This window comes from Terrapene carolina, unplaced genomic scaffold, assembly GCF_002925995.2.
Source record: "Terrapene carolina triunguis isolate 2854851 unplaced genomic scaffold, T_m_triunguis-2.0 Scaffold605, whole genome shotgun sequence".
In the NCBI taxonomy this organism is placed as follows: domain Eukaryota; kingdom Metazoa; phylum Chordata; order Testudines; family Emydidae; genus Terrapene; species Terrapene triunguis.
In genome coordinates, this window is record NW_020664956.1 from 237,539 (window position 1) to 262,285 (window position 24,747).

General features: G+C 44.5%; 1 protein-coding gene across 1 annotated transcript in view; it reads left to right on the plus strand.

The window, feature by feature from the left end:
- GCNA (germ cell nuclear acidic peptidase) overlaps positions 1 to 24,747 on the plus strand; it is a 34,640-nt gene that overhangs the window by 1,247 nt on the left and 8,646 nt on the right. The window contains exons 2-7 of the mRNA XM_026659190.1: positions 1,573 to 1,627; positions 7,785 to 7,831; positions 8,227 to 8,290; positions 9,602 to 9,648; positions 10,431 to 10,886; positions 17,957 to 18,122. Coding sequence (XP_026514975.1) covers positions 1,573 to 1,627; positions 7,785 to 7,831; positions 8,227 to 8,290; positions 9,602 to 9,648; positions 10,431 to 10,886; positions 17,957 to 18,122 — 835 coding nt within the window. The remainder of the gene's footprint in view (positions 1 to 1,572; positions 1,628 to 7,784; positions 7,832 to 8,226; positions 8,291 to 9,601; positions 9,649 to 10,430; positions 10,887 to 17,956; positions 18,123 to 24,747) is intronic.

The window sequence follows — 24,747 nt, forward strand, 5'->3', positions numbered from 1 at the left end:
AAGTTCAATATAATGCAGTTTCACCTATAACGCGTTAAGATTTTTTTTGGCTCCCGAGGACAGCGTTATATCGAGGTAGAGGTGTAGTTTATTTGTTTTATTCAAACAGAGCCACCAAAACGTGCAATGTACTTTGCAGACATCATAATGACAGGAGTCTACTTTGGAAGTTTGCAGTCGAAGTTCCTAGTATTGCTACATGAGTAGTCACATTAAATTTGATTGGACTACTCATCAGTATGCTATATAAGTGTTATGTAACTGTCTGCAGGATCAGGGCCTAAGTAAGTGACACAGATAAAGGGAAGAGAACACACATTATGGGGAACATCTACATATTTCCACTCATGGAATTCAAGTCATCTGCCAAAGACTGCAGCTTCAAGGAAATTCAGAGCTGTCTGATTCTGTCATAGAGTAATTCTTTAGTGTATCTAGTTCTAGTTATTTCCATTTTTTTCCCCCAGTATAGACTTATGGTAATCTTACCCTTTTTTGGTGTGTACCAGCCAATAAACCCTTCACTCCCCCCCCCCCCCCCCCCCCCCCCCACACACACAAAAAGGCTTCAAACAGTGTGCCTGCTGCCCTGGGATAAGGTATTTTGTTTTGTTTGGGGGGTTTTTTCAGGTTGCCCATTCCACCGTCTCTGCAGTCTGGGAGAAGTGCACCCCCCAGACAGATATGATGATTACTGGGCTTACACACTGTAAACCCTTAGGGAATATCACCTTAGACTCCAGGCCTTTCTCCTGTTGGGAATCTCTTTGGGTGAAATCAGCTGAACTGCCTGAGGTACCAGGCAGGGGTTCATGCAGACCCTTAAACAGTCTTCCTCAGCTACAAAACCTTCTTCTAGGTTCTATAAACTGACCTTGGCACTGCCAGCACTGTGCTTAAAAAACCTATATTACAAATGGGGAATAGGTGCAGTAGATAGCAATCAATATAAATGAGAATTTATGAAGTGCAGAAACTTGATAAGGGAACCCAAAGAAATTGGGAGGAAAATCCATGGCTGACTGTGCTAAAGAGTTTAAATATATCAGGAAGGAAAGGAATCCTAACAGTGTTCTAGATGGAGATGGTAAAATTGTTCATGATGTAGCAAAGGCAGAAGTGTTAAGCAACTACAGAGTGAAACAGAATGATGTATTAAGGCTATTTTTAGCTGCAAATTGACATATTTTATTGGTAATCGACTAATGAAAGTCGATTTTCCTCCTTAGGAAAATAACTAAAAAGTACAAATGCAAAACAAGATTAAAATTGATTTAAATAATGTTTCTTGCTTGCTGATTTAAATTGCTTTGATTTAAATCAATCCATCCTGTTGGAAGTGGCTACTGAGTGGAAGATTAATGACTGATTAGATAGTATATCCTCTCTAAACTGGGATTTCCTTGTTCTGTGTTTGTACAATGCCTAGCACGATGGGGTCCTACCTAATGACTAGGTCTCCTAGGCATTACAGTTAAACAAATAATTAACTCCTGACTTTAACCTTGTTGAGGCTTCCCTCCTTGTGCAATCCTATCTGGAAAGATGATCTGTTCTGTTTTCGGTTTCCAGTTATAAAGACCAAAAAGAAAGTGACAGCAGAATGCTGGCGCACGAAGGATGACAGGTGAGAAAACTTTGATAAGAGATTAAAGGGCTGGTCTCTCATCTGTTCAAAAGTTGTATTTTATTGTCTTTACTATGTGATGATAAAGTTGTCTGCAGATAAGTTGTCTTGCTTTTATACAGATTTTTATCTTGTTCTTATTTTTTCTTTAAGATCTTGTTTTTCTGTTTGGAAGAGCTTCTGTATCCCTTTTCCTAAATCTGAGAATTTGTGTTTTGGTTTTTTGGTTTTTTTTTACATACAGAACACAATAGCTAGTGGCTTTGAATGCCAAATCCAATGTTTGTGAGAGACTGGGGCACAGATGAGACCTAGCAGGCTGAATTTCAGTCCAAATACTCTGATTTAAGGTGTTGGTTTTGACCTGTAAAAGGCTGCCTATTTGAGAGAGAGCCGCTCTCCATGTCATAGAATCATAGGACTGTAATGGACTTTGAGAGGTCATCTAGTCCAGTCCCCTGCACTCATGGCAGGACTAAGTATTATCTAGACCATCCCTGACAGATGTTTGTCTAGCCTGCTCTTAAAAATCTCCAATGATGGAGATTTCACCACCTCCCTAGGCAAATTATTCCAGTGCTTAACCACCCTGACAGTTAGGAAGATTTTCCTAATGACCAACCTAAACCTCCCTTGCTGCAATTTAAGCCCATTGCTTCTTGTCGTATTCTCAGAGGTTAAGAACAACAATTTTTCTCCCTCCTCCTTGTAACAACCTTTTATGTACTTGAAAACTGTTATCATGTCCCCTCTCAGTCTTCTCTTTTCCAGACTAAACAAACCCAATTTTTCAATCTTCCCTCATAGGTTATGTTTTCTAGACCTTTAATCATTTTTGTTGCTCTTCTCTGGACATTCTCCAATTTGTCCACATCTTTCCTGAAATGTGGCACCCAGAACTGGACACAATCTTCAAGTTGAGCCCTAATCAGCATGGAGTAGAGCAGAAGAATTACTTCTTGTGTTTTACTTACAACAGTCCTGCTAATACATCCCAGAATGATGTGTGGGGTTTTGTTTTGTTTTTTGTTTTTTTGCAACAGTGTTTCACAGTTGACTCATATTTAGCTTATGGTCCACTGTGACCCCCCCGATCACTTTCTGCATTACTCCTTCCTAGGCAGTCATTTACCATTTTGTATGTCATACTGCCATAGTTATGATCAGCAGAGGCATTCAAGCAGGACCTCCCTTGCTTAGAGAATGTTCTACTCTTTTTCTCAAAAAGAGGTACTTGGCTTTTGAAACTATTTTCCCCATCCTTGTTCCATAATAGCCTGGGTATGTTAACCGTCAGGATGTATAATAAGGCTTATCTGTTTACTCAAGCTTTTGCCAGAAGCTGATGTTACTGTGGAAGGTGAGTTTTGCTTGGGGATGCCACTGGGTTAACTGCTGGTTCTAGTTGAGGTTTTATTTTATTTTTTTTAAATTTGTCTCAGAGGACCCTGGACTATTGCGCTGTCTGGTTGGGGGATGTCTCATCCTACTGTTTAGGAGAAGATGGTATAGAGACCACTCTTCCCCAAAGAGGTCCTGGTTCTTTCTTATGACTTCTTGTGTGCAGCAGGTTGAATTTTTAGCTTATCATATGTTGGCAGGGTTTCTGAGATTGACATTAAATTTTCCTTAAACCATATTGAAATCTTCTTTGAAACATTTTCTCTTTCTATAGCTTCAGAAATAAGCAGTTGGAGTTCTTAATCCACTTGAAATGTAAATAACTGATTGGAGCTGATTGAAAGGAGAAAAAAAATTGCAGAATATCTGTCAAAAATTTAAACTGAAATTTTCTGACGAGTTGTGATCTTGATCTGTGTAGTGTTGTCTGCCCATCGGTTCTTCTTCAAGGAGTGTCCTTATGAGTGCTCCACTGAAGGTGTGTCAGCACCCCTGTCCCTCTAATCAGAGATTCTAGATAGCAGTGTACGTTGGGCCCACACGTGCACCCACCCTTCCTCGAGGCTAACTAGCTCTGCTCGGGTGAACCGCCTTCAATTCTTCTTCAAGTGCTGTCCTTGTGAGTGCTTCACTCTAGGTGATGGCGCATCCCGGTGCGGTTGATCGGAGATCTTCGGTAGCAGTGCCTGGTCGGGACGCACGTGCTCAGCTGCTGTCTCGTGGCGTCGTTAGGGTCTGCCTGAGAGCACGCGTCCCGCACCCCCCTCAGTTCCTTCTCAACCAGCCTCGGCTGAAGACTGGACTTGGGGCAGTGCTGATCCTCTTCCCTGGTTTCTGAAGGAAACAATTACAAAGAACCTAGAAATAGTTAGTAACTTCCCAGTTGTTTCCCTTCCTTTAGAATAGTTACTTAGTTTTGAAGAAAAAAGTTTTTTTGTTTTGTTTGTTTACTTTGTCTCCCGCTGAGAGACTCTCCCCTGGCATTCCTAGCGCAATAATGCCAGGGGCTTCAGGATTCAAGAAATGTGCTTCCTGTCAGGACTTTATGCCAAGGTCTGATGGACACTCACATTGTGTGAAGTGCCTCGGTGAGACACACGTCCCTGCCAAGTGTGTCCACTGCATGAGTCTCAAAACTAGGGCTCGTCATGACAGGGACCTGTGGCTGAAAATCCTTCTCATGCAGAAATCCCTGCCGCCGCCTCTGGAGACCTGCAATGGCAAACCCTCTCTCTCACGCTCCCCAGCCAGGTCCGAACCAATTGGGAGCATGGCTTCACCCTCTCATGCGAAGAGGCAAGAAGCTCTGCAGCCACCTATGGAGAAGAGCAGTAAACCCTCTCCCTCAGGCTCCCCTGCCAGGTCAGAACCGACCGGGAGCTCAGCTTCACCCTCTCGCGCGAAGAGGCAGAAAGCCCTAATGTCAGAGACACTCAAAAGGGTAAAAAAACTTCCACAGGGTCTTGCCTGCTTTTGGTGCTGACAGCACCAAGGGTAAACTCTGACCGCCCCTGCACTTCACAAGCAACTCACACGGGGCTGAAAAGCAGGGACCCGACTTCCTGCAGTGGGAAGCTCTCCTCGGCACTGGTACCCCCGGCACCGACAATGGACCCAGTGCTGACAATGGGTTCCACCCCAGTGCCAACAAGAATGTCGGCACCGGCTCTCGGCTCCTGCAAAAGTGAAACTAAAATCACTCCGGGCTGCCGCTCACACTTCACGTTCTGCAGCACACCAGCCTAGGGAGCAGCAACAATTCCTGCACCAGCAGGATATCTCTGTGGCCCCTGAGCCTGACTCTCTGCTCCTAGACACGGAGCACTCACTGTTTGAACAGCAGCTCTCACCACCTGATCTGGATACTTTCACTGATAGTGAGAACAGCACACAGCAGCAGACAGAGTTCTCCCTGCCTGAGTCTTCCCCTCCACTGGAGCCATACATACCCCAAGACATGGGGCATCATAAGAATCAGCCTCAGTTTCCCTACTTTGTCCCCCAGTGGCCGGGACCCAACTTTTCCTACCTGGCCTCAGTGGTACCTATGCTCGGCTCCTGCCACCGCTCCTCCTTGCGCCCCTTCTACCAGACCGCAAGCTCGTCCTACGCCTATATCCCCAGCTCTATCAACACCTAGAGCTCCTGAACCCCGTCCTGAAGACATGGGCTATGAACCCTTCCAAGATTTACCAGCTCCTGCCTACCCATAAACAAAGCTCTCCTAGAACCAGCTGATACTCTTTGGCAGATCCCTGCCTCCATTCCACTAACATGCAAGAAAGCTGAACATAAATACTACGTGCCCGCGGGGGATGTTGATTTCTTATTTTCCCACCCACAACCCAATTCTATTGTGGATGCAGCGACGCAGAGAATAAAGCAGCCACACTACCGGCCCACTCTGCAGGACAAGGACCTCAAATGCCTTGACCTCCTGGACCGCAAGGTTTATACCTCTTCTACTCTACAATTTAGAATTGCAAATTATTCCGCCCTCCTTGCAAGCTATGACCATGACAACTACAACAAGCTCTTTGATTTGCCTCCCGTATACAGGAGAGCGGACTTCAAGTTAGTCCTCGTTGAAGGTCAGTTGGTGTCTAGGACGGCACTACAAGCATCCATGGATATGGCTGATCCAGCAGCCCGCACCACTGCCACTGCAGTGGTGATGAGCCGGTCTTCCTGGCACTCGGCATCGGGTATCCCCAAAGATTTGCAGTCCAAAGTGGAGGATCTCCCCTTTGACAAAGATTTTTTTTTTTTTTTTTTAAAGAGTTTAAGTCCTTCACACTATGAAAGACTCTAGAGCCACTTTGCGCACATTGGGCATATACCCATTCATCCCCAGGAGACCACGGTATCAACCTTATCAGAGGCCAGGCACACAATATCACCGACCCCAGTCCAGACCCTATGACACTGGGAGAAACCGCAACAGACCTCCTAGGCGCAGGCAAAACCAGGCGCAACAAACTACTTCCCGCCATCGGGTAACAAACAATTTTGAAGTGCTGGTCAGGGGTTTGCGCGACCAATCGTAAAGAATAAAATTTTCAGACACATAGAAGAACGTAAATTGTTGGGCAAAAGTCAACATGGTTTCTGTAAAGGGAAATCATGTTTTACTAATCTATTAGAAAGCAACAGAGGGTCCTGTGGCACCTTTAAGACTAACAGAACTGATACTTAATCTATTAGAGTTCTTTGAAGGGGTCAACAAACGTGGAAAAGGGGGATTCAGTGGACATAGTGTACTTAGATTTTCAGAAAGCCTTTGACAAGGTCCCTCACCAAAGGCTCTTACATAAATTAAGTTGTCATGGGATAAGAGGGAAGATCCTTTCATGGATTGAGAACTGGTTAAAAGACAGAGAACAAAGGGTAGGAATAAATGGTAAATTTTCAGAATGGAGAGGGGTAACTAGTGGTGTTCCCCAAGGGTCAGTCCTAGGACCAATCCTATTCAACTTATTCATAAATGATCTGGAGAAAGGGGTAAACAGTGAGGTGGCAAAGTTTGCAGATGATACTAAACTGCTCAAGATAGTTAAGACCAAAGCAGACTGGGAAGAACTTCAAAAAGATCTCACAAACCTAAGTGATTGGGCAACAAAATGGCAAATGAAATTTAATGTGGATGAATGTAAAGTAATGCACATTGGAAAAAATAACCCCAACTATACATACAATATGATGGGGGCTAATTTAGCTACAACTAATCAGGAAAGAGATCTTGGAGTCATCGTGGATAGTTCTCTGAAGACGTCCACTGTTAGGATGTACTGTACTGTGTACAGAAAGCTTGTCTTTAAAGAAGACAGTGGTGAATAAGGGGGTGCTAGGGTGTCACAGTAGCGTCCTCCTTTCATATGAACCAACTAATTCACCTCCCCATATTTTTTCCTAAACCGCATTCTGACAACAGGGAGGCAACACTGCATATGTTGGACATTAGGAGAGCTTTGGAGTTTTATCTGGAAAGGACTAAGGACTTTAGTAAGTCTCCCAAACTCTTCCTTTCATTTGCGGAAATACTCTCCAAATGGGTCTCCAGCTGCATTACCCACTGTTACCCCTTGCACATAACCTGCTGCCTCCATCAGGGATCCACATGCACTCCACAAGATCCATTTTCATATAGCTCATGTTTGTTAAAGATGTCCCCATCTCAGAAATCTGTAGGGCAGCGACCGAGGCTTCTGCCCATACTTTTGCAGATCACTACACAATTACCTGGGACATGCCTTGATGCCATCTTTGGCTCCACAATACTATCATCAGTAACAGATTCCACTCCGAAGCCCCACCCCTCCATGGGGGATATTGCTGTGGAGTCGCCTACAGTGGAGCACCCATAGGGACACTACTCAAAGAAGAAGAGGAAGTTACTCATCTTGTGCAGTAAGAATGGTTCTTCAAGATGTGTGTCCCTATGGGTGCTCCACAACTCGCCCTCCTCCCCTCTACTTCGGAGTTCTTACCAAGGGGCTCTGCAGTAGAGAAGGAACTGAGGGTGGTTCGCCTGCACAGCGCTAGTTAGCCTCAAGGAAGGGAGAGTGCATGTTCAGGCTGAACGGACACAGCTACCTAAAATCTCTGATTAGAGGCTCTGGGGTGCAGATAACACCTACAGTGGAGCTTCCATAGGGTGACACATCTCGAAGAGCCATCGTTCTTGCACAAGGTGAGTAACTTCCTCGCCTCTGAAGTGACTGTCTTCCTCACATCTGTTTTGTGCTTTATTTTGCAGCTCTCTTCTGCCCTTTTCTTCCAGTAGTGATGAAGAATTTGAAATATGTAAGTAAAGAGTGGTTAAAATGTTAATCTTGCTTTCTCAATGAGTGTAGAGAGGATGTATTCCTCATGGCTGCAAGAATATGAATTCCTTCTGGAATACCTTTTTACAGTGAATCTTTGTTGCAAAGCCTATTCTTTCTCCCAAGTCTTAAGGCATGGCAAGGGTTGAATGATGAGGGAGAGGGTAGCCAAAGAGCTGCTTCTGCTCTGAAGAGCTGAGAATTTTAATTGTGAGATTAAGTAGGGTCCTTGTTCTAGAGACATTTGGATACTATTGGTAATATAAAAGTTGTAACAATTTTTGTCTATATATGCCCTTAAGGCATGGAATGGGATCACTTTTAGAAAGCTAAAATAAATTTCCTGTAATGTAATTCTCTCACATTCTGATTTAGTTTTATCTAGAATGAAGACTCCAAAATTCCTAGCACATCAAGTCTCTAAGAAACAAAATAGCAGGTGGGTCCTGGAATTATTGAATTGTCTATAGTTAGTCAGAGAGAGACTTTTTTTTCTAATCCATGGCAGCCAAAATGTCCCATTAATGAGTTATTTTGAATATGGAAAAATGAATTAGATCCTCTCTCATTTGCATAGGGTATCGTCATTGTCTGGAGGATTGGGCACAGGCTTAGAAGTCAACATTCTGAGTTCTGATCCTGGCTCTGCTGCTCATTCCAAGTGTGGCCTTGGTCACATTGCTTCTCTTCCCTGTGCCTTAGTTTCCCCACTGTAAAATGAAGATTAATAACTCATAAGGCTGTTTTTAAAACTAAAGTTTTTACAGCACTTTTAAAATGTAAAACATTACATGGATGTGAAGTATTGTTATTTGGAGGCACATATCTCACTATTTTGTTGTTGTTTTGGAGCACTGTATAGCTTGTAGTGGGATATAATAGAATCATAGAAGATTAGGGTTGGAAGAGACCTCAGGAGGTCATCTAGTCCAACCCCATGCTCAAATGGAACCTTTCACCTCTGTCACCAGGTTTCACTGCTAAGTAGGTTTGGATTTACAGTTATTGTCTGACAGTCATTAGACCACTATGTGAAATGACTTGGTCTTGGTGAGTTTTGGAGAGGAGATGTCCATAACACGCAATCTTTGTTGTCTCTGGTACTAATTATTCCCATAGTTGGCAGTTTTGGCGGAGGCACCAAGTGTTGAATGATTCATGGAAACAGAACTCCCTTTTTACCAGTTGAAGTGATTCCTGCAGATTAGGAATGAGGCAGATTAGGTTTGCAATGTGGCAGCCTGTACTCTGTGGATTTTTATGGATCAAGGATTTAACAGTACTGACAGCTTTGCATCTTTCACATTAAAGGCAACTTTTTGGGTCAACAGTGTGATTTCTAAGCAGAATTTTATAAATTCTGTCTTTAAGGTTCCCTATCTGTATCATTTTATCCAGTAACAAGAATGAGGGATAATGGTCTATTTCAATATCTGAACTTAGTTTGCAAGCATGTTCTCATCCTACTGTAGCACTGAACTTACAAAATAGCCCATGATTCTTGAAATGGAGTTCTGTCTTGTGCTTAGAAGTTTATTGATAAAATACTGACAAAATGTAACTGACAACGAAAAGTTACATTGAGAGAGTTCTTTGGTAGTAATGGATGTTTCCAGTGAATAAATTAGAACACTGTACCAGACCGCTTTATTGTCAGCTTTACCTATATCAAGACAAAAATCATTCCTGGCTTCCTTTGCCTCATTTTATTGTTTCTCTACGGTTTGAATGAAATCATCGTTGACTCCAGGGAAGACTTCTCCGATTTTACAAGAAAGAATGAGACAAGCAAGAAGGGTAAGTAGCCTTCCAGCAACAAAGAGGGGACAAGAGTTTTAGCTGGGTGGAGAAAGAATGCTTATTGTTCAGAGCTCACAATTATTCTTTAGGAAGAGCACAGACATAGCTTTGGAAAAGTTTGGTCCCTTTTAGGGTAAGATAACAGGACAGGTTCAATTCTGTTCGCTTTTTGCTGGATTAATTCTCTCCTTCCTCATTCTCAATTTCCCATTCCTCCATATGATCCTTCCCTTTTTCCTCTTCCTTCCTGTTATGCTTGTTTTAACACTGGGATATCAATATCTTCACTTGTGGTACTCTTTAAAATCCTTTCCATATTTGAATCCTTTATTTATAAGAAAATCCAGCTGCCAAAGGCAAGTCTTCTCTCATTTCCCTTCAATGCCCTTTCACATGCTGCATATTTAAGACCTAAAATTGACCATATAATCAGTTAAATACAAACTCTTGTGTGCATAACTGCAGAAGCTTTCTTTTATCAGAAAGAGTGGCTGTAATAAAGTGTTCTCTAGCTATTCTTATCTTGTATCAGACTGAGTTAAACCCCTTTTGCTGGCACAATGTAGACCCCACATACATACCTTTTTGATTGTTTATCGTCTGCAGTGCAATTGGAAGTAGTGTGATCCTAGGTGTGAATGAGCATGAGTTGGAGGAAGTTGCTAAGATTCCTTTCTCTGCCTGGTGTTTTCATGTTTTCCAAAGGATCTGATTAACTTGCATTAAAACATAAATGCTGAAGTCTCTGAAGTCTTTGAATTTTTCTTTTTGAATTGTAGCAGTGAAGAATGTTCAGACCCAGAAGAAGCCAGTGACTTCTAGAAAGGAAAACACTTACTCTCAGGAATGGCTGTATCCAGAGATTTTAAGTGACAGTAAACATGATGATTCTGTTTTCATAAAAAGTACATGGTCTGACCACTGCCAAGAAATGGAAGCGAGGGGCTTGAAGGACAACCTGCAACACATACAGCAAACTCCTTCACAAAAACAGAAAGAGTTTGATATTTCCAAATATAGTCCAAATTCATCTCTTGATGGGAAAGAAAGAGATTGGGAAGAGCGTGCACGGAACAACACGCAGACCATGGCACTACGACATAGTGCAGCATTAGGGCCAGACAGCTCAGAGGATGAATTTGAATCTTTAATAGAGCGGATAAAGAAGCGAAGCATACCACTGACTCCAAGTTTAATTTCAAACAAAACCACTCTATCCCAATCAGCCACCACAGGTAGGAGAAGTCATTCTTTATTTCTGTATTCTTAATCATATTTATTCATGAAGTATCTTGTGCAAATGGCTGGCAGTATTAACTGCATAGTTTTAAAAATGTGTTGCACTTCTGACATAAACAGGACTTATGACTCATTTTTGCAGAATGTTCAGACATATCAATGAAATGAGCATGCGGAGAATTGTAGTTCCCCTAAATTTAAATTATCAAGGAACTAAAATTCTTTATTTTTGTCCATTATTTTCATAGTTATAATAAATTTTAAGCTTCAGTAATAGATTTTTAGTTTGGAATTTCATTTTAAACTTTCAACAAAATCAAAGCTAACTAAAAAATGAAAATCAGTTTCCTACAAGTATGACAGGAATTGACATTCAAAATTCATTTAAATGATAATTAAACTCCTTTAAATTAGAACAGGAGTACTTGTGGCTCCTGTTCTTTATGCAGATACAGACTAACACGGCTGCTACTCTGAAACCTGTCATTATTTAAATTAGAGCAGTCAGATATTAAAGATCAGGTGTTAAGCTGTACAGTTATTTAGAGTTATAATTCTGCACCAATTCTGTGTTCTAAGATGCTTTTGTTTCAAGATGTATTTTTAGTTTTGTCAAGAATTCACAAATCAGAACTTACCCGCTTATTATTAACCAACTATAACTTAAGCAAATCTATACCCTCTCCTCTTCAAAAGCCCTTAAAATAGATATCTGCAGTGTACCCTTAAAGTTAACAGATAAAGGCAAATGGCAGACAAGATCAGCCTCTCTCACCCAGGGGCTATGATGGGGAATTCTCTAGAGGATACTGGCAAGATTGGAGGTGCCACCACGAGCAATGCAGTCATATTGGCCTTCTCTTAGGTATTACCCTGAATTTAAAAGGGCTGAAGAAAGGCAGCCACAAAAGGAGCCTTCTCCCAAAATAGTTGAAGGGAAACTTCTTGCACTAGCATGGTCTCGTTTGGATCTGCTACACGCTCTTGAGTACTGAGGGAACAGTCTCCTTTATTTGTCAACTGGAAGAGCTTGTCAAATCTTTGGATGTAGTTAGTATTTCTATTGCTGTCTATTCATATAGGGTCCTTTCTCCCCAATCACAGGGCAGAGTGGTTCAAGTACTTACTGATACTACTACTACAAGCTGGGGGGACCACATTTCAGCCAGATGGACGGAAAGGTTATAGTTCTGTGGGAGTGGTGCATAGTACACTACATTGATTCTATAGCTTTCTGCCTACATACTTGCAGATTGATGAGCAGAAACCTACATGATCAGCAGAAGTAGTTGCTCAAGAACTTGGTAGCAAACATACTTGGATGTATCTGGAAACAGACCTGTTTGCAACAAGACACATCTCCAAATGTCAAATGTTGAGCTCCAAAATAGGACAGGCAACCAGTTCATCTTGAAGGTGTTTTCTTTTAGAATAGGGAGTAAGACTTCTTTGTTCTACGCACAATTCCTCTAATTCATAGAGTTCTTAGGAAAATCAAACAAGACCAAGCCAAAATTATTCTAATTTGGGGGGCCTGAGTGAGACAACAGTAGTTCTCAGATCTTCTGTTCCTATCACAAAGGATTTATCGGTGTCTCTCTGCAATTCCAGACCTATTGACCTAGAAGAGGTTGTATTTCTAGACTCTCTCCACTCAGGGCTGGCGCAACCCATTAGGCAACCTAGGCGGTTGCCTAGGGCACTACAGTTTGGGGGGCGGTGACCACGGCGGTATTTCGGCGGCGGGACCTTCCGCCGCCTCTGTGGGGGGCGGCATTTCGGGGCGGGACCTTCCGCCGCCTAGGGCGTCAGAAAAGCTGGCGGCGCTCCTGTCTCCACTCCACAGGACTTTGACAGATCTGTATCTGGTCTGTTTGTGGGGGTGGAGGGAAGGTACAGAGGATTCTATTAAACTTCAGGAAACAGTCAACTTGCCTTTGTTATGATCATAAGTGGAAAATGTTCTTTGTGGGCACCTGCCATTAACATAACCCAGCTTCAGCTGCTGTTCACTCTATACCTGAATACATAGTTCATTTGAAATTCCTGGGCCTCTCTCATATTGTCAGTAAAAGTACATCTTGCAGCCATCTCCAGCTCACACAGCTTAATTGAGCAAAGACTTCATTTAGCCATGATATAGTACAAAGATTCTTGAAGGGGTTAATGAATCCTTGGGTTAAAGAACCCACACCTAGATTAAAGTCCCATGTAATACTACTTAGCCCTGGTCTACACTACGAGTTTGGGTCGAATTTAGCAGCGTTACATTGATTTAACCCTGCACCTGTCCACACAACTAAGCCATTTTTTTCGACTTAAAGGGCTCTTAAAATTGATTTCTGTACTCCTCCCCCGACGAGGGGATTAGCACTGAAATCAACCTTGCCGGGTCGAATTTGAGGTAGTGTGGTTGCAATTTGACGGTATTGGCCTCCGGGAGCTATCCCAGAGTGCTCCATTGTGACCGCTCTGGACAGCGCTCTCAACTCAGATGCACTGGTCAGGTAGACAGGAAAAGGCCCGTGAATTTTTGAATCTCATTTCCTGTTTGGCCAGCGTGGCAATCTGCAGGTGAGTGCAGATCTCATCAGCAGAGGTGACCATGATGGAGTCCCAGAATCACAAAAGAGCTCCAGCGTGGACTGAATGTGAGGTACAGGATCTGATCGCTGTATGGGGAGACGAATCCGTGGACTTCAGAAAAGCAGACTTTGACTCCCTCAGGAAACTGATGGGCAGGATCCCCTGGGAGAATAACATGAGGGGGAAAGGAGTCCAGGAGAGCTGGCTGTATTTTAAAGAATCCTTATTGAGGTTGCAGGAAAAAAACATCCAATGTGTAGAAAGAACAGTAAATATGGCAGGCGACCAGCTTGGCTTAACAGTGAAATCCTTGCTGACCTTAAACGCAAAAAAGAAGCTTACAAGAAGTGGAAGATTGGACAAATGACCAGGGTGACCTTCACCTCAGGAGGTCATCTAGTCCAACCCCCTGCTCAAAGCAGGACCAATCCCCAACTAAATCATCCCAGCCAGGGCTTTGTCAAGCCTGACCTTAAAAACCTCTAAGGAAGGAGATTCCACCACCTCCCTAGGTAACCCATTCCAGTGCTTCACCACCCTTCTAGCGAAAAAGTTTTTCATAATATCCAACCTAAACCTCCCCAACTGCAACTTGAGACCATTACTCCTTGTTCTGTCATCAGGTACCACTGAGAACAGTCTAGATCCATCCTCTTTGGAACCCCCTTTCAGGTAGTTGAAAGCAGCTATCAAATCCCCCCTCATTCTTCTCTTCTGCAGACTAAACAATCCCAGTTCTCTCAGCCTCTTCTCATAAGTCATGTGCTCCAGCCCCCTAATCATTTTTGTTGCCTCCGCTGGATTCTTTACCTCTCCCCTTGTGGGTTCTAGGACGAGTTGCTCCAAGAAGCAGTCATTAATGATGTCTAGAAATTTTATCTCTGCACCTCATCCTGAGGTGACATTCACCCAGTCAGTATGAGGATAGTTGAAATTCCCTATTATTATTGAAACTCTATTTTTATAGCCTAATCACCCTAAGCATTTCACAATCACCATCACCATCCTGGTCAGTAGTATATTCCTACTGCTATACTCATATAATTCAAGCATGGAATTTCTATCTATCTTGTTGGAGTCTGTTGAAGTTTTTGTTGTTGAAGAATTGTGACTTTTAGGTCTGTAATTGAGCGTCCAGGGAGGTTGAAGTGTTCTCCGACTGGTTTTTTGAATATTATAATTCTTGACGTCTGATTTATGTCCATTTATTCTTTTGCGTAGAGACTGTCCGGTTTGGCCAATGTACATGGCGGAGGGGCATTGCTGTCACATGATGGCATATATCACGTTGGTAGATGTGCAGGTGAACGAGCCCCTGATGGTGTGGCTGATGTGATTAGATTAAATTCTTCTCAGCAAGTCACAAACAGTACATGTCACTTTGTACAGACCTTTGCTGCTTTGGAGCTCAGTATCAACAAAGAAATCTTCATTAATGCTGATTCAGAAGATAAAATTTATAGGGGTTCTGCTAGCCATAAGAACGGCATACTGGTCAAACCAAAGGTCCATCTAGCCCAGTATCCTGTCTCCCGACAGTGGCCAATGCCAGGTGCTTCAGAGGGAATGAACAGAACAGATAATCAAGTGATCCATTCCCTGTTGCCCATTCCCAGCTTCTGGCAAACAGAGGCTAGGGACAGCATCCCTGCCCATCCTGGCTAATAGCCATTGATGGACCTATCGTCCATGAACTTCCGTAGTTATTTTTTGAGCCTTGTAATAGTCTTGGCCTTCACAATATTCTCTGGCAAAGAGTTGCACAGGTTGACTGTGTGTTGTGTGAAGAAATACTTCCTTTTGCTTTAAACCTGCTGCCTATTAATTTAATTTGGTGACCCCTAGTTCTTGTGTTATGAGGAGTAAATAACACTTATTTACTTTCTCCACACCAGTCACGATTTTATAGACCTCTATCATATCCCCCCTTAGTCGTCTCTTTTCCAAGCTGAAAAGTCCCAGTCTTATTAATATCTCCTCATATGGAAGCTGTTGCATACCCCTAATCATTTTTGTTGCCCTTTTCTGTACCTTTTCCAATTCCTTTTTTGAGATGGGGCAACCAGATCTGCATGCAGTATTCAAGATGTGGGCGTACCATGGATTTATATAGAGGCATTATATTTTCTCTCTTTTTTTTATCTATCCCTTTCCTAATGATTCCCAACATTCTGTTAGCTTTTTTACTTCCACTGCACGTTGCGTGGATGTTTTCAGAGAATTATCCACAATGACTCCAAGATCTTTCTTGAGTGGTAACAGCTAATTTAGACCCTGTCATTTTATACAGTTAGTTGGGATTGTTTTCCAATGTGCATTACTTTGCATTTATCAACATTGAATTTCATCACCATTGTGTTGCCCAGTCACCCAGTTTTGTGAGATCCCTGTGTAACTTTTCGCAGGCTCTATCTGAATCAAGTTTGACACTGTCAGACCATAAATCAGTCAGAGAAACTCACATAAGCTGATAAGAATGTTAGGCCATATGGTCTCTCCACATTTGTGATTCGAGATGCCAGACTGTGCCTCCATTATTTGCAAGGGTGGTTGAAATCCACCTGTTGCCTAAGGAGACATCACCTAGACATGCCAGTTCAGATTCCACAAGAAGTTGTCATATTGTTAAATTGGTGGAAGAACCCAGATGCAGTTTGTAAGAATGTTCCATTTTCTCCAGCTCTATCCACAAACATATTTGTAACAGATGCTTTCAATCTGGGATAGGGAGCTCATTTGATCCATCACAAGGGCTAAGAACTGTGGGCGTGTGAGATACACCTGTACATCAACATATTAGAACTCAGAGCAGTCTACCTAGCATGTGTGACATGTCTTGCGTTGAATGAAAGGAAGACCGTTTTGGTAATGGCAGGCATTACCACAGTGCTGTTTACATAAACAGACAGGGATTAGCCAGATTTCTCCTTTATGCCAGGAGGTGATTCACCTGTGAAACTTCAGCAAGTAACAGTCATAACTCTTCATCTGCTAGGATTACAATATATATTGTTGGATTCTCGGACAGTTTTCTGACAGTGATCAAGACTCCATCATTCAAAGAGTATTTTGTGACTGGGGTCATCCAAACATAAACTTGTTTGCCATGGAAAAGAACAGTGTCAAACCTTTCTTTGAGAGCGGATTGGAACCCCTGTATCTTGAGCAGATGCATTCCTCATACTGTGGACTCCAGGGGTGATGTATGCATACCCTCTAATCCCTCTGATTCTAAGGGTGATCAGAAGAAAATTCAGGACCTTTTTCTTTCCTTACACAGAGCTCTTCTTCAGGTCTCTGAAATTTGTAAAGCAGCATCTTGGGGATCAGCACATCCAGTTACTAAACATTCTTTTTAAGAGGCATCTAAATCTGATGCCCATTTTGGTAGAGCTGTGTTGCAATCCTTATTTAAGTAGATCTGAACGACCACCACCTTTATATCAGTCACTGCTTTCAAGAATGGAATATATGTGGACAAGCACTCAGAAGGAAAAAGTTACTTTCCTTACAGTAACTGTTGTTCTTCAAGATGTTGTCCATGTGTATTCCACAACCTGCCCTTTTTTCATGCTTTTGCAAAGTCCTATACCTTCTAAATCCTGTATTGGGCAAAGCAACTGACACAACTGACCCCACTCTGCCCTTTATGCCTGTGGGTGGAGGAGACATGAAGACACTCAGGGCACAGGGACAGACCCAATAGCTACTGCTGGCCAAAAGAATCTGAAGTCAAGCACATGGGCATATGCACACTAAGGGTGGAATACATAATACCTGCTGCAAGGTAAGCAACGATTTTTCATCTAATCTGGCACCACAAGCTCTAAAATGTCTTAAACATAATCACATTGTTATTCCATGGCTTCTCTAGAGGTCAGAATTCAGATTGTTTGAGTGCATTACCTGTGCATTTCCATAACATGTTTGGTTTACTGTTAAGTGTAACTTTTAATCAGAATATCCTGGGTCTATAACACCTTGGTTTTGGGATAGTTGCGTCTGTTGTCTATTATTTTTAAGTTTCTGATGCCTGCTTTTGTCCTAACTCCATTTTAATGGGGTGTGTGTGTGTGTGTGTGTGAGAGAGAGAGAGAGAGAGAAGATTACAAACTGCTTTTTGCATCTGATTTGAACTATGTTAATGTTCTGCAGATCAAAGAAGATTTTTCTGATACTGAAGTAATTTTTCTAAAGAATATAAATATACCAAGTAATATTTTTGGCAGTAGTAGAGGAGCTCTAGTTATTGAGACAGTTATATCATGTTTGTCAACCAATAAACTACTTTGGTGTTTTGAAGGCAATCTTGTGAATATACCCAGACACCTCTGAAGGTGGGCATATTGAGTGAGGAATGCACAGTTTACTGTGTAGTGGTTTGTGGTCCTGTTGCCAGTCTCTATATTCTGTATTCGTTGCTGGAACTTCATGATATTTGGTTAAATTGGTTGTTTAATCTTTTGATTTGTACTTGCAGAACTGGGAAACTTCAAGCCTCCTTGTGACAGTGCACAACACTCTGTTAAGAAAGAGAGAATCGTGACACCAAAGTCAGAATCCTCTTCATCTAAAGAAATGCCTTCTCTGAAGGTTCCTAAGAGCGAATCAGTCTATTGTGTACATTCATCAGATACAGAGGAAAGGTAGGTCTTTCTCTTCTCCATCTTTTACTGTCTCCTATGAGTATAACAAATGGGTCAGGAAATGCTGGTGAGGTTAGAGGCAAAGCACTGCTGTCATGTAGATTAGCACTCTGGAAATTTGTCAGGCTACAAAAGTGCTTGCTCTGCAGTTAACATAAAACTACAAAGCTTGTTCTTCTTTGAGTGCTTGCTCATGTCGATTCCATTCTAGGTATATGCACGGTCATCAGAGATTTTTGCCTTATTGGTATCAGTAGGGTCGGCAGTGGTGCCCCCTGGAGTGCCGCATTCATGTGTCAGTATATTAGGTGCCGCCAGGCCTACGCCCTCTCAGTTCCTTCTTACCACCCATGACGGTTGGTTGTAGCACCTTTTTCCCCTTGCCTAGGAAGTGGTTAGTGGTTCTCTCCTTTCTTCTTTCCAAAACCTCATAAGTTGGAAGAAGAGAGCAAATTGCACTCTCTGGACGTCAGGAGAGCCCTGGCCTTTTATATCGAAAGGACCAAGCCGTTCTGTAAGCCGATGCAGTTGTTTGTCGCGGTGGCGGACAGGATGAAAGGTCTTCCAGTGTCTGCCCAGAGAATTTCATCCTGGATCGCTTCCTGCATCCTTTTCTGCTATGATCTGGCAAAAGTGCCTCCACCAATAATTGTAACCACCCACTCGACTAGGGCGCAAGCCTCGGCGGTGGCATTCCTGGCCCAAGTGCCTATTCAAGATATCTGCAGGTCCGCTGCCTCGTCATCCATCCACACGTTTACGTCTCATTATGCACTTACCCTGCAGGCCCAAGATGATGCTGGCTTTGGTAAGGCAGTGTTGCAAGCCGCACGACCGTGAACTCCAAGCCCACCTCCAGGGCTACTGCTTGTGAGTCACTTAGAATGGAATCAACATGAGTAAGCACTCAAAGAAGAAAAAAGTTGTGTTACTTACCTTTCGTAACTTTGTTCTTCAAGATGTGTTGCTCATATCCATTCCATTACCCACCCTCCTGTCCCTCTGTCGGAGTTGTCAGCAAGAAGGAACTGAGAAGGGCGTAGGGTTGGTGGCGCCTAATATACTGACACATGAGTGTGGCACTCAAGGGGGCGCCACAGCTAACCCTTCGGATACTGCTAAGGCACCAGCCGCCAGGGGGAGGAGCCCTGGGGGGGCCCCTGGCACCAGCTGCTCAGGCAGTCCCTGGGGCCAGCCACATCGGCCGCTGCTCGGGCGGTGCCTGGGGCTACCAGAACAGCAGCTGGTGCGGCTGGCCCCAGGGCCACTCTATCAGTGACTGGTGCGGGAGCCATTACAGTAGCAGCCGGCGTGGCTGACCCCAGGGCTACCCAAGCAGCTGGCCCTGGAATCTGTGACTTCCGCAATCTCCATGACAAACACGGAGCCCTAAAGATGGACCCTTGAGTCTCTGGCTACTGTATGCCTTTCAAGAGCTCTGATAGAAAGGGCTTTGAATGACTTGAACCATCCTCATTGCTAAACCCTGACCACTCCCTGATAGGGTCTGGGGGTCAGATTCTGAAAGGCTTTTTCTGAAACCATCTTTTCCTCAGTGCTGTGGGAGCCTCCATTCCAAGGCAAACTTGTGGCACCATTGCATCTGTGGGGTTTTCAGTTCATAGAAATGTTTAATACTTTCTATGAACATACTAAACTTTGTCTCAGTCGTGTGACATTGAGTTCCACGGATTACTTGTGCATTGTGTTTAAAAAAACAACTGTTTTTATAGGTTTTAAATGCACTTTCTTGCATTGAGAGAGGGTAAACAAGTGAACCTTATTACCTTCTCTATAGCATTCATTTAAATACTTCTCTTATTGCCTATTCTCTAAACAACCCTAATATTTTCAGTCTGACCTGAAATGGAAGTCTTTTCACACCTCTAATCATTTTGTCACCTGTCTCTGAACTGCCTCTTTTTGCTGTATCCCTTTGGAGGCAGGGTAACTGAAACTGAAGAAAGTATTTTAGGTGCTGACATACCATTTGATTTATATAATGATATTGGAACTTACTTATAGATTTTAAGACTTAAAGGGATCATTGTGATCAGCTAGTCTTTCCTCCTGCATAACACACACCAAAGAACCTCACACAGTAAACTCTCTACTAATTCTATAATTTCTGTTTGAGCTATATAGTTTATCTTTTAGAAAGATATCCAGTCTTAAGTAAAAAAGCTTCAAGTAATGGAGAATCTGTAGGTAGGTATGTTCTTCCAGTGGTTAATCACTCAGGTTAACCCTAACCCTAAAAGCACCTTATTTTTAGTCCGAATTTGTCTAGTTTTTGCTTCTAATCCTTGTTCTGCCTTTGCCCTTTAGATTAAAGAGCTATCTATTATTAGATCTTTGTTAATCTTCTCTTGGATAAACTATTTATTTTATTTATTTAGTCTCTCACTATAACGCAGGATCATACTTGTTCTTCAAGTGCTTGACCCTCCTGTGTAGTGCACTACAGGTTTGCGCATATACTCTGTGTGCCCAGGACTGGAGATTTTTTCCCTAGGAGTGTCAGTTTGCTCTCCTTGGGCACCCGCACTCTCTTTGTGCTTCACACCAAGGGTTTTAAGGGGGAGCTGCCGGACTGCTGCCATCTTTACTTCCTTCTTACCACTCATTATTTAGGACGGAGCATCAGTGTTCATGCTGACTTCTTCAGCTTTTTCCTGTAAATAAATTGTAAATAATTTTTAATACTTAGTTAGCTTTAATTATTTAGTCTAGTTAATTGAGAGATATTTGGGGTTCAGTTTGCTAAAATTCGGAGGAGCAATTCCTGTTTAAAAAAAGGCATTTTGCTTCTTCCAGTGGCAGCAGGGAAAGGGTTCTAAGGATCCTCCACTTCAAAAACTGCATCAACTGCCACAAGCTCTTCCTGGTCACAGTCTACTATGATGCCTGTCTGTACCGCCTGGGGAAACCCACATCCAGACCAGGTGCAGCAGGACAAAGCAGTCAAGAAAGTTCCAAGTCTGAAAACTCCTCATGGAGAGGCCCATGAGACCATGGACAGCTGACAGGAGAGACACCCTCTCCCCCCAACCCAGTACATTGGCCTGAAAAAGGTAGGAGCAGCCCGTTGAGCTTAGCTCTAGCCAGTTCCAGGCCTCCACACCCTCTCCCAGCTGGCGCCAAGAAACTTGAGCAGAGCCAAGGCAAATGGGGAGGGAAGGGAGAGACAAGCACTCCAATAAGGGAAAGAGGGAGCTCCGTATCCAAGCCCTCAAAGAGGCAAATGTCCCCATCTCATACCAAGCCAGGAGAGACCTCGTGCTCTGGAGTGGGACTGTCTGATATCAGGACAGACCAGCCTGGTACTTCATTGAAGGGCAAGACTGTGTCAACTCCTGGTACTGGGAGTAGTATTTTGACACCAACAACAGCCGCTGTGTCGGCACTGCCAGATCTGGCACCCTTTGTGTTTTCAACCTGCGGTTAAGCTACCACAATACCGCTACCATCGGTGAGTAGAGGCAGGTGATCACCACCTCCTCAGATACTGAGACCTCTCCCGTTTTGGATCTGAGGTCAGAGTCAAAAGATGGAGATGGGTATGCCCCATATTCTGACTATTCCCTGAGGGGCACCTCTGGGGGCAAAGCTCATACAGTGTGTCAGGAGTCTCCAGTGTATCTCAGTACTCCCAAAAGAACAGACTACCCTCGCTTTACTTATTGGTACCTTTAGCGAGGCGATGGGATACTCCACAGCCCTGCGGAGGGAGGGACGAGCCTCCCCTAGCACCAATGTGAGCGGAGCTAGTGGGTCCTGTGCCCGCCCCCCAGAGGTCACGGAACAGGACAGGAAGTAGAAAACCCCGCTGCAGAGCTCACTTGAAGGCCAGCCGCCGGAGAGGCCAGATGCCTGTGGCCTACCTCCGGGTTGGGAAACGCCGGCAGGCTGTGGCCGACCCGAGGACTGGCCGGGCCAGCCGAACCTACCCCTCGCCAGCTACCCTGAGGAGCAGCCGAGCCTACCCCTCGCCAGCTACCCTGAGGAGCAACCGAGCCTACCCCTCGCCAGCTACCTTGAGGAGCTGCTGAGCCTACCCCTCGCCAGCTACCCCGAGGAGGAGCCGCACCTACCCGTCGCTAGTTACCCGGAGGAACCGATGGTGCAGGAAACCGCCGAGGACACTGGCCAAACCCAGGTACCTTACGAGGGGGAGTCCGGAAGTAGCCTGGGGGCAGCCGACCCTGGCCTGGGCGCAGCAGGGCCAGAACCAATGTCAGTGTGTTGCGGTCAGGATCCCCACTGACACAGCAGCGAGTCTTCTGCCGCTGTTAGGGCCCCGGGCTGGGACGCAGTGAAGTGGGTGGGCCTGCGTCCCCCCTGCCACCCCACTCATGGGTGGCAGTCTCCCCCTCGCATCAGAAGCCTGATCCCCTGATTGTGTGTTTGCTGCCCCGCCCTGACCCAGGGCCTGGGCTCATATTGAACTAGTGGCTCAGCCCCTGCCTAAGGGCCCAAGCTCCTGACTGTTTGTTTACTGGCCAGCCCTGACCCAGGGCTTGGACCCATAGCGAACTATTGCGGGGCGGTGAGATACCCCACAGCCACGCGGAGGGACGAGCCTCGGCCAAGCCCCTCTACGGTACCCATCACCCTGGGGCCAGGCACCAAGAAGGTCTTAAGTCCCACAATGACAGTATTGGGGCCCAGAAGACCTGTGATACTAGTACCCTCCCCAACAGCCACAATAACCGGAATAGGCGAACATCACGCTGGTGATTCTGTCGTCATCCTCTCCAGATGAGGCAGTGATTCCAGCTTTCCTGCCATACCCAAAGGCTCCTAAGGCTTTCCAGGACTTGCTCAGGAGGGTACAAATTCCTTTGGAAGAGGTCCATGAAGTCCACAGACTGCTAGACATCATGCGCAGCTCTGGACTGAGTAGACTGGCACTTCCAATCAACTATGCCACCCTTGAACCTGCCAAGACACTTAGCAGATGCTTGCCACAGTTCCACCAGTATCCAAGTGGGCTACAAAGAGGTATTGCATACCTATGAAAGGGTCAGAATACCTATTCTTATAGCTGCCTCCCAACTTCCTGGTAGTGTCAGCAGCCACCAAGCATAGTAAGCACCAACAAGCCAGGTTTACTCCCCGGGACCAGGAAGCAAAGATGTTGGACCTCTGTGGGAGGAAGGCATCCTTGTCGGCCTCCCTCCAGTTTTGAGTTTTTAAAACTGTCAAGCACTGATGGCCAAATATATTATCATCTATGACAAGCTGACAGGCTTTGTTGATGAGGTTCCTCAGGACAGTAAGGAGCAGTTTCAGGCCCTGATTGACAAGGGAAAGCTGGTGACTATCTTCTTCCTTCCGCACCCCTCACCACCTCTCCCCATCATTCAGGATGTAAAGTCGCTCCTTCAACTGGGGGAATGAAACTAGCAGCAAGGGGGAAACAGTTCTAGTCAAGGTACTCCCTCATCCCCAAAAAGATGGTGAGGGGACTGAACAATTTTGTCTGCATCTATCCTCTCTATAGATTTAGGATATTGATTCATGACCCTCAATCTCAAAGATCCCTATTTACACATGGACATTCACCTGGCACACAGAAAATTCCTGTTATTTTTGGCCAAACACTACCAGTACTGGGCGCTCTCTTTCAGGCTCTTGATGGTGCTGGGAGTTTTCACCAAGGTATTGTCGGTGGTGGCAGCTCACTTTTGTCCACAGGGGACAGCAGTGCACTCCTACTTTAGAAGATTGCCTCCGAAAGGATCGCGTGAAGCAACCACAATGCTTCTAGATCTGTTCAAAAGACTGGATCGGGGAAAACTTGGGGAAGTCCACTCCTTATTCTGAGTCAAGAGTTGTTGCCTTGGGAGAGGCGGCTGGCATAACAATTGCAATAACATGGGGTATGAGACCTGACGGATTCAACCAGGTGCAATGCGAATGACCTGTGCCTTGTTTTATTGGATTTTCCTCAATACCCTCTGTAACGGGAAGGGGGAGGGGGAGGTGTACCTTAGGGCCCCCAGCCATCACCTGAGGAAAGCGTTGCCCACGAGGCAACCCCCTCTGGAGCAGAAATCTTTGCACTTTTTCTTCATATTTGACACACATAGTATTGTGGTTTGGAGACCCTCGCACCCAAAACACGTCCTGTAGATTTTGGTTGTGCAGCTGCCACACATGTTATGTGGAGAGCTGTCTGCTCAAGGAGTATGCCATACTGTTTTGCACTCCTGGCAGATGCACAGTGGTCAGGACACTTTTTGCATAGGTATGGTGCAAGTTCCAGAGGGCGACAGCCTCCGCACATAGCTCCAAGGAGCACAATCCTCCCTGCTTGTTAATGTAATATAGCACCATCATATTGCCTGATAACACCTAGACTGACTGGCTGCAAATGTGAGAGGAATTGTCACAGGCCAAACTGACTGCTCTCAACTCCAACACGCTGAAGGGGAGCACAGACTCCTGAGGAGACCATGTCCCTTGTGTAACCTGCCCCCCAACTTGTGAGGGAAGTGTCTGTAGTCAGTCTTTGTTGAGACCATGATACTGAACAGGACCTACGCGCACACATTTCCTCTGTCCTCTCACCAGTCAAGGGAGGCTCAGATCCTTTAGTGAACCATGACTGGTGCTGTGG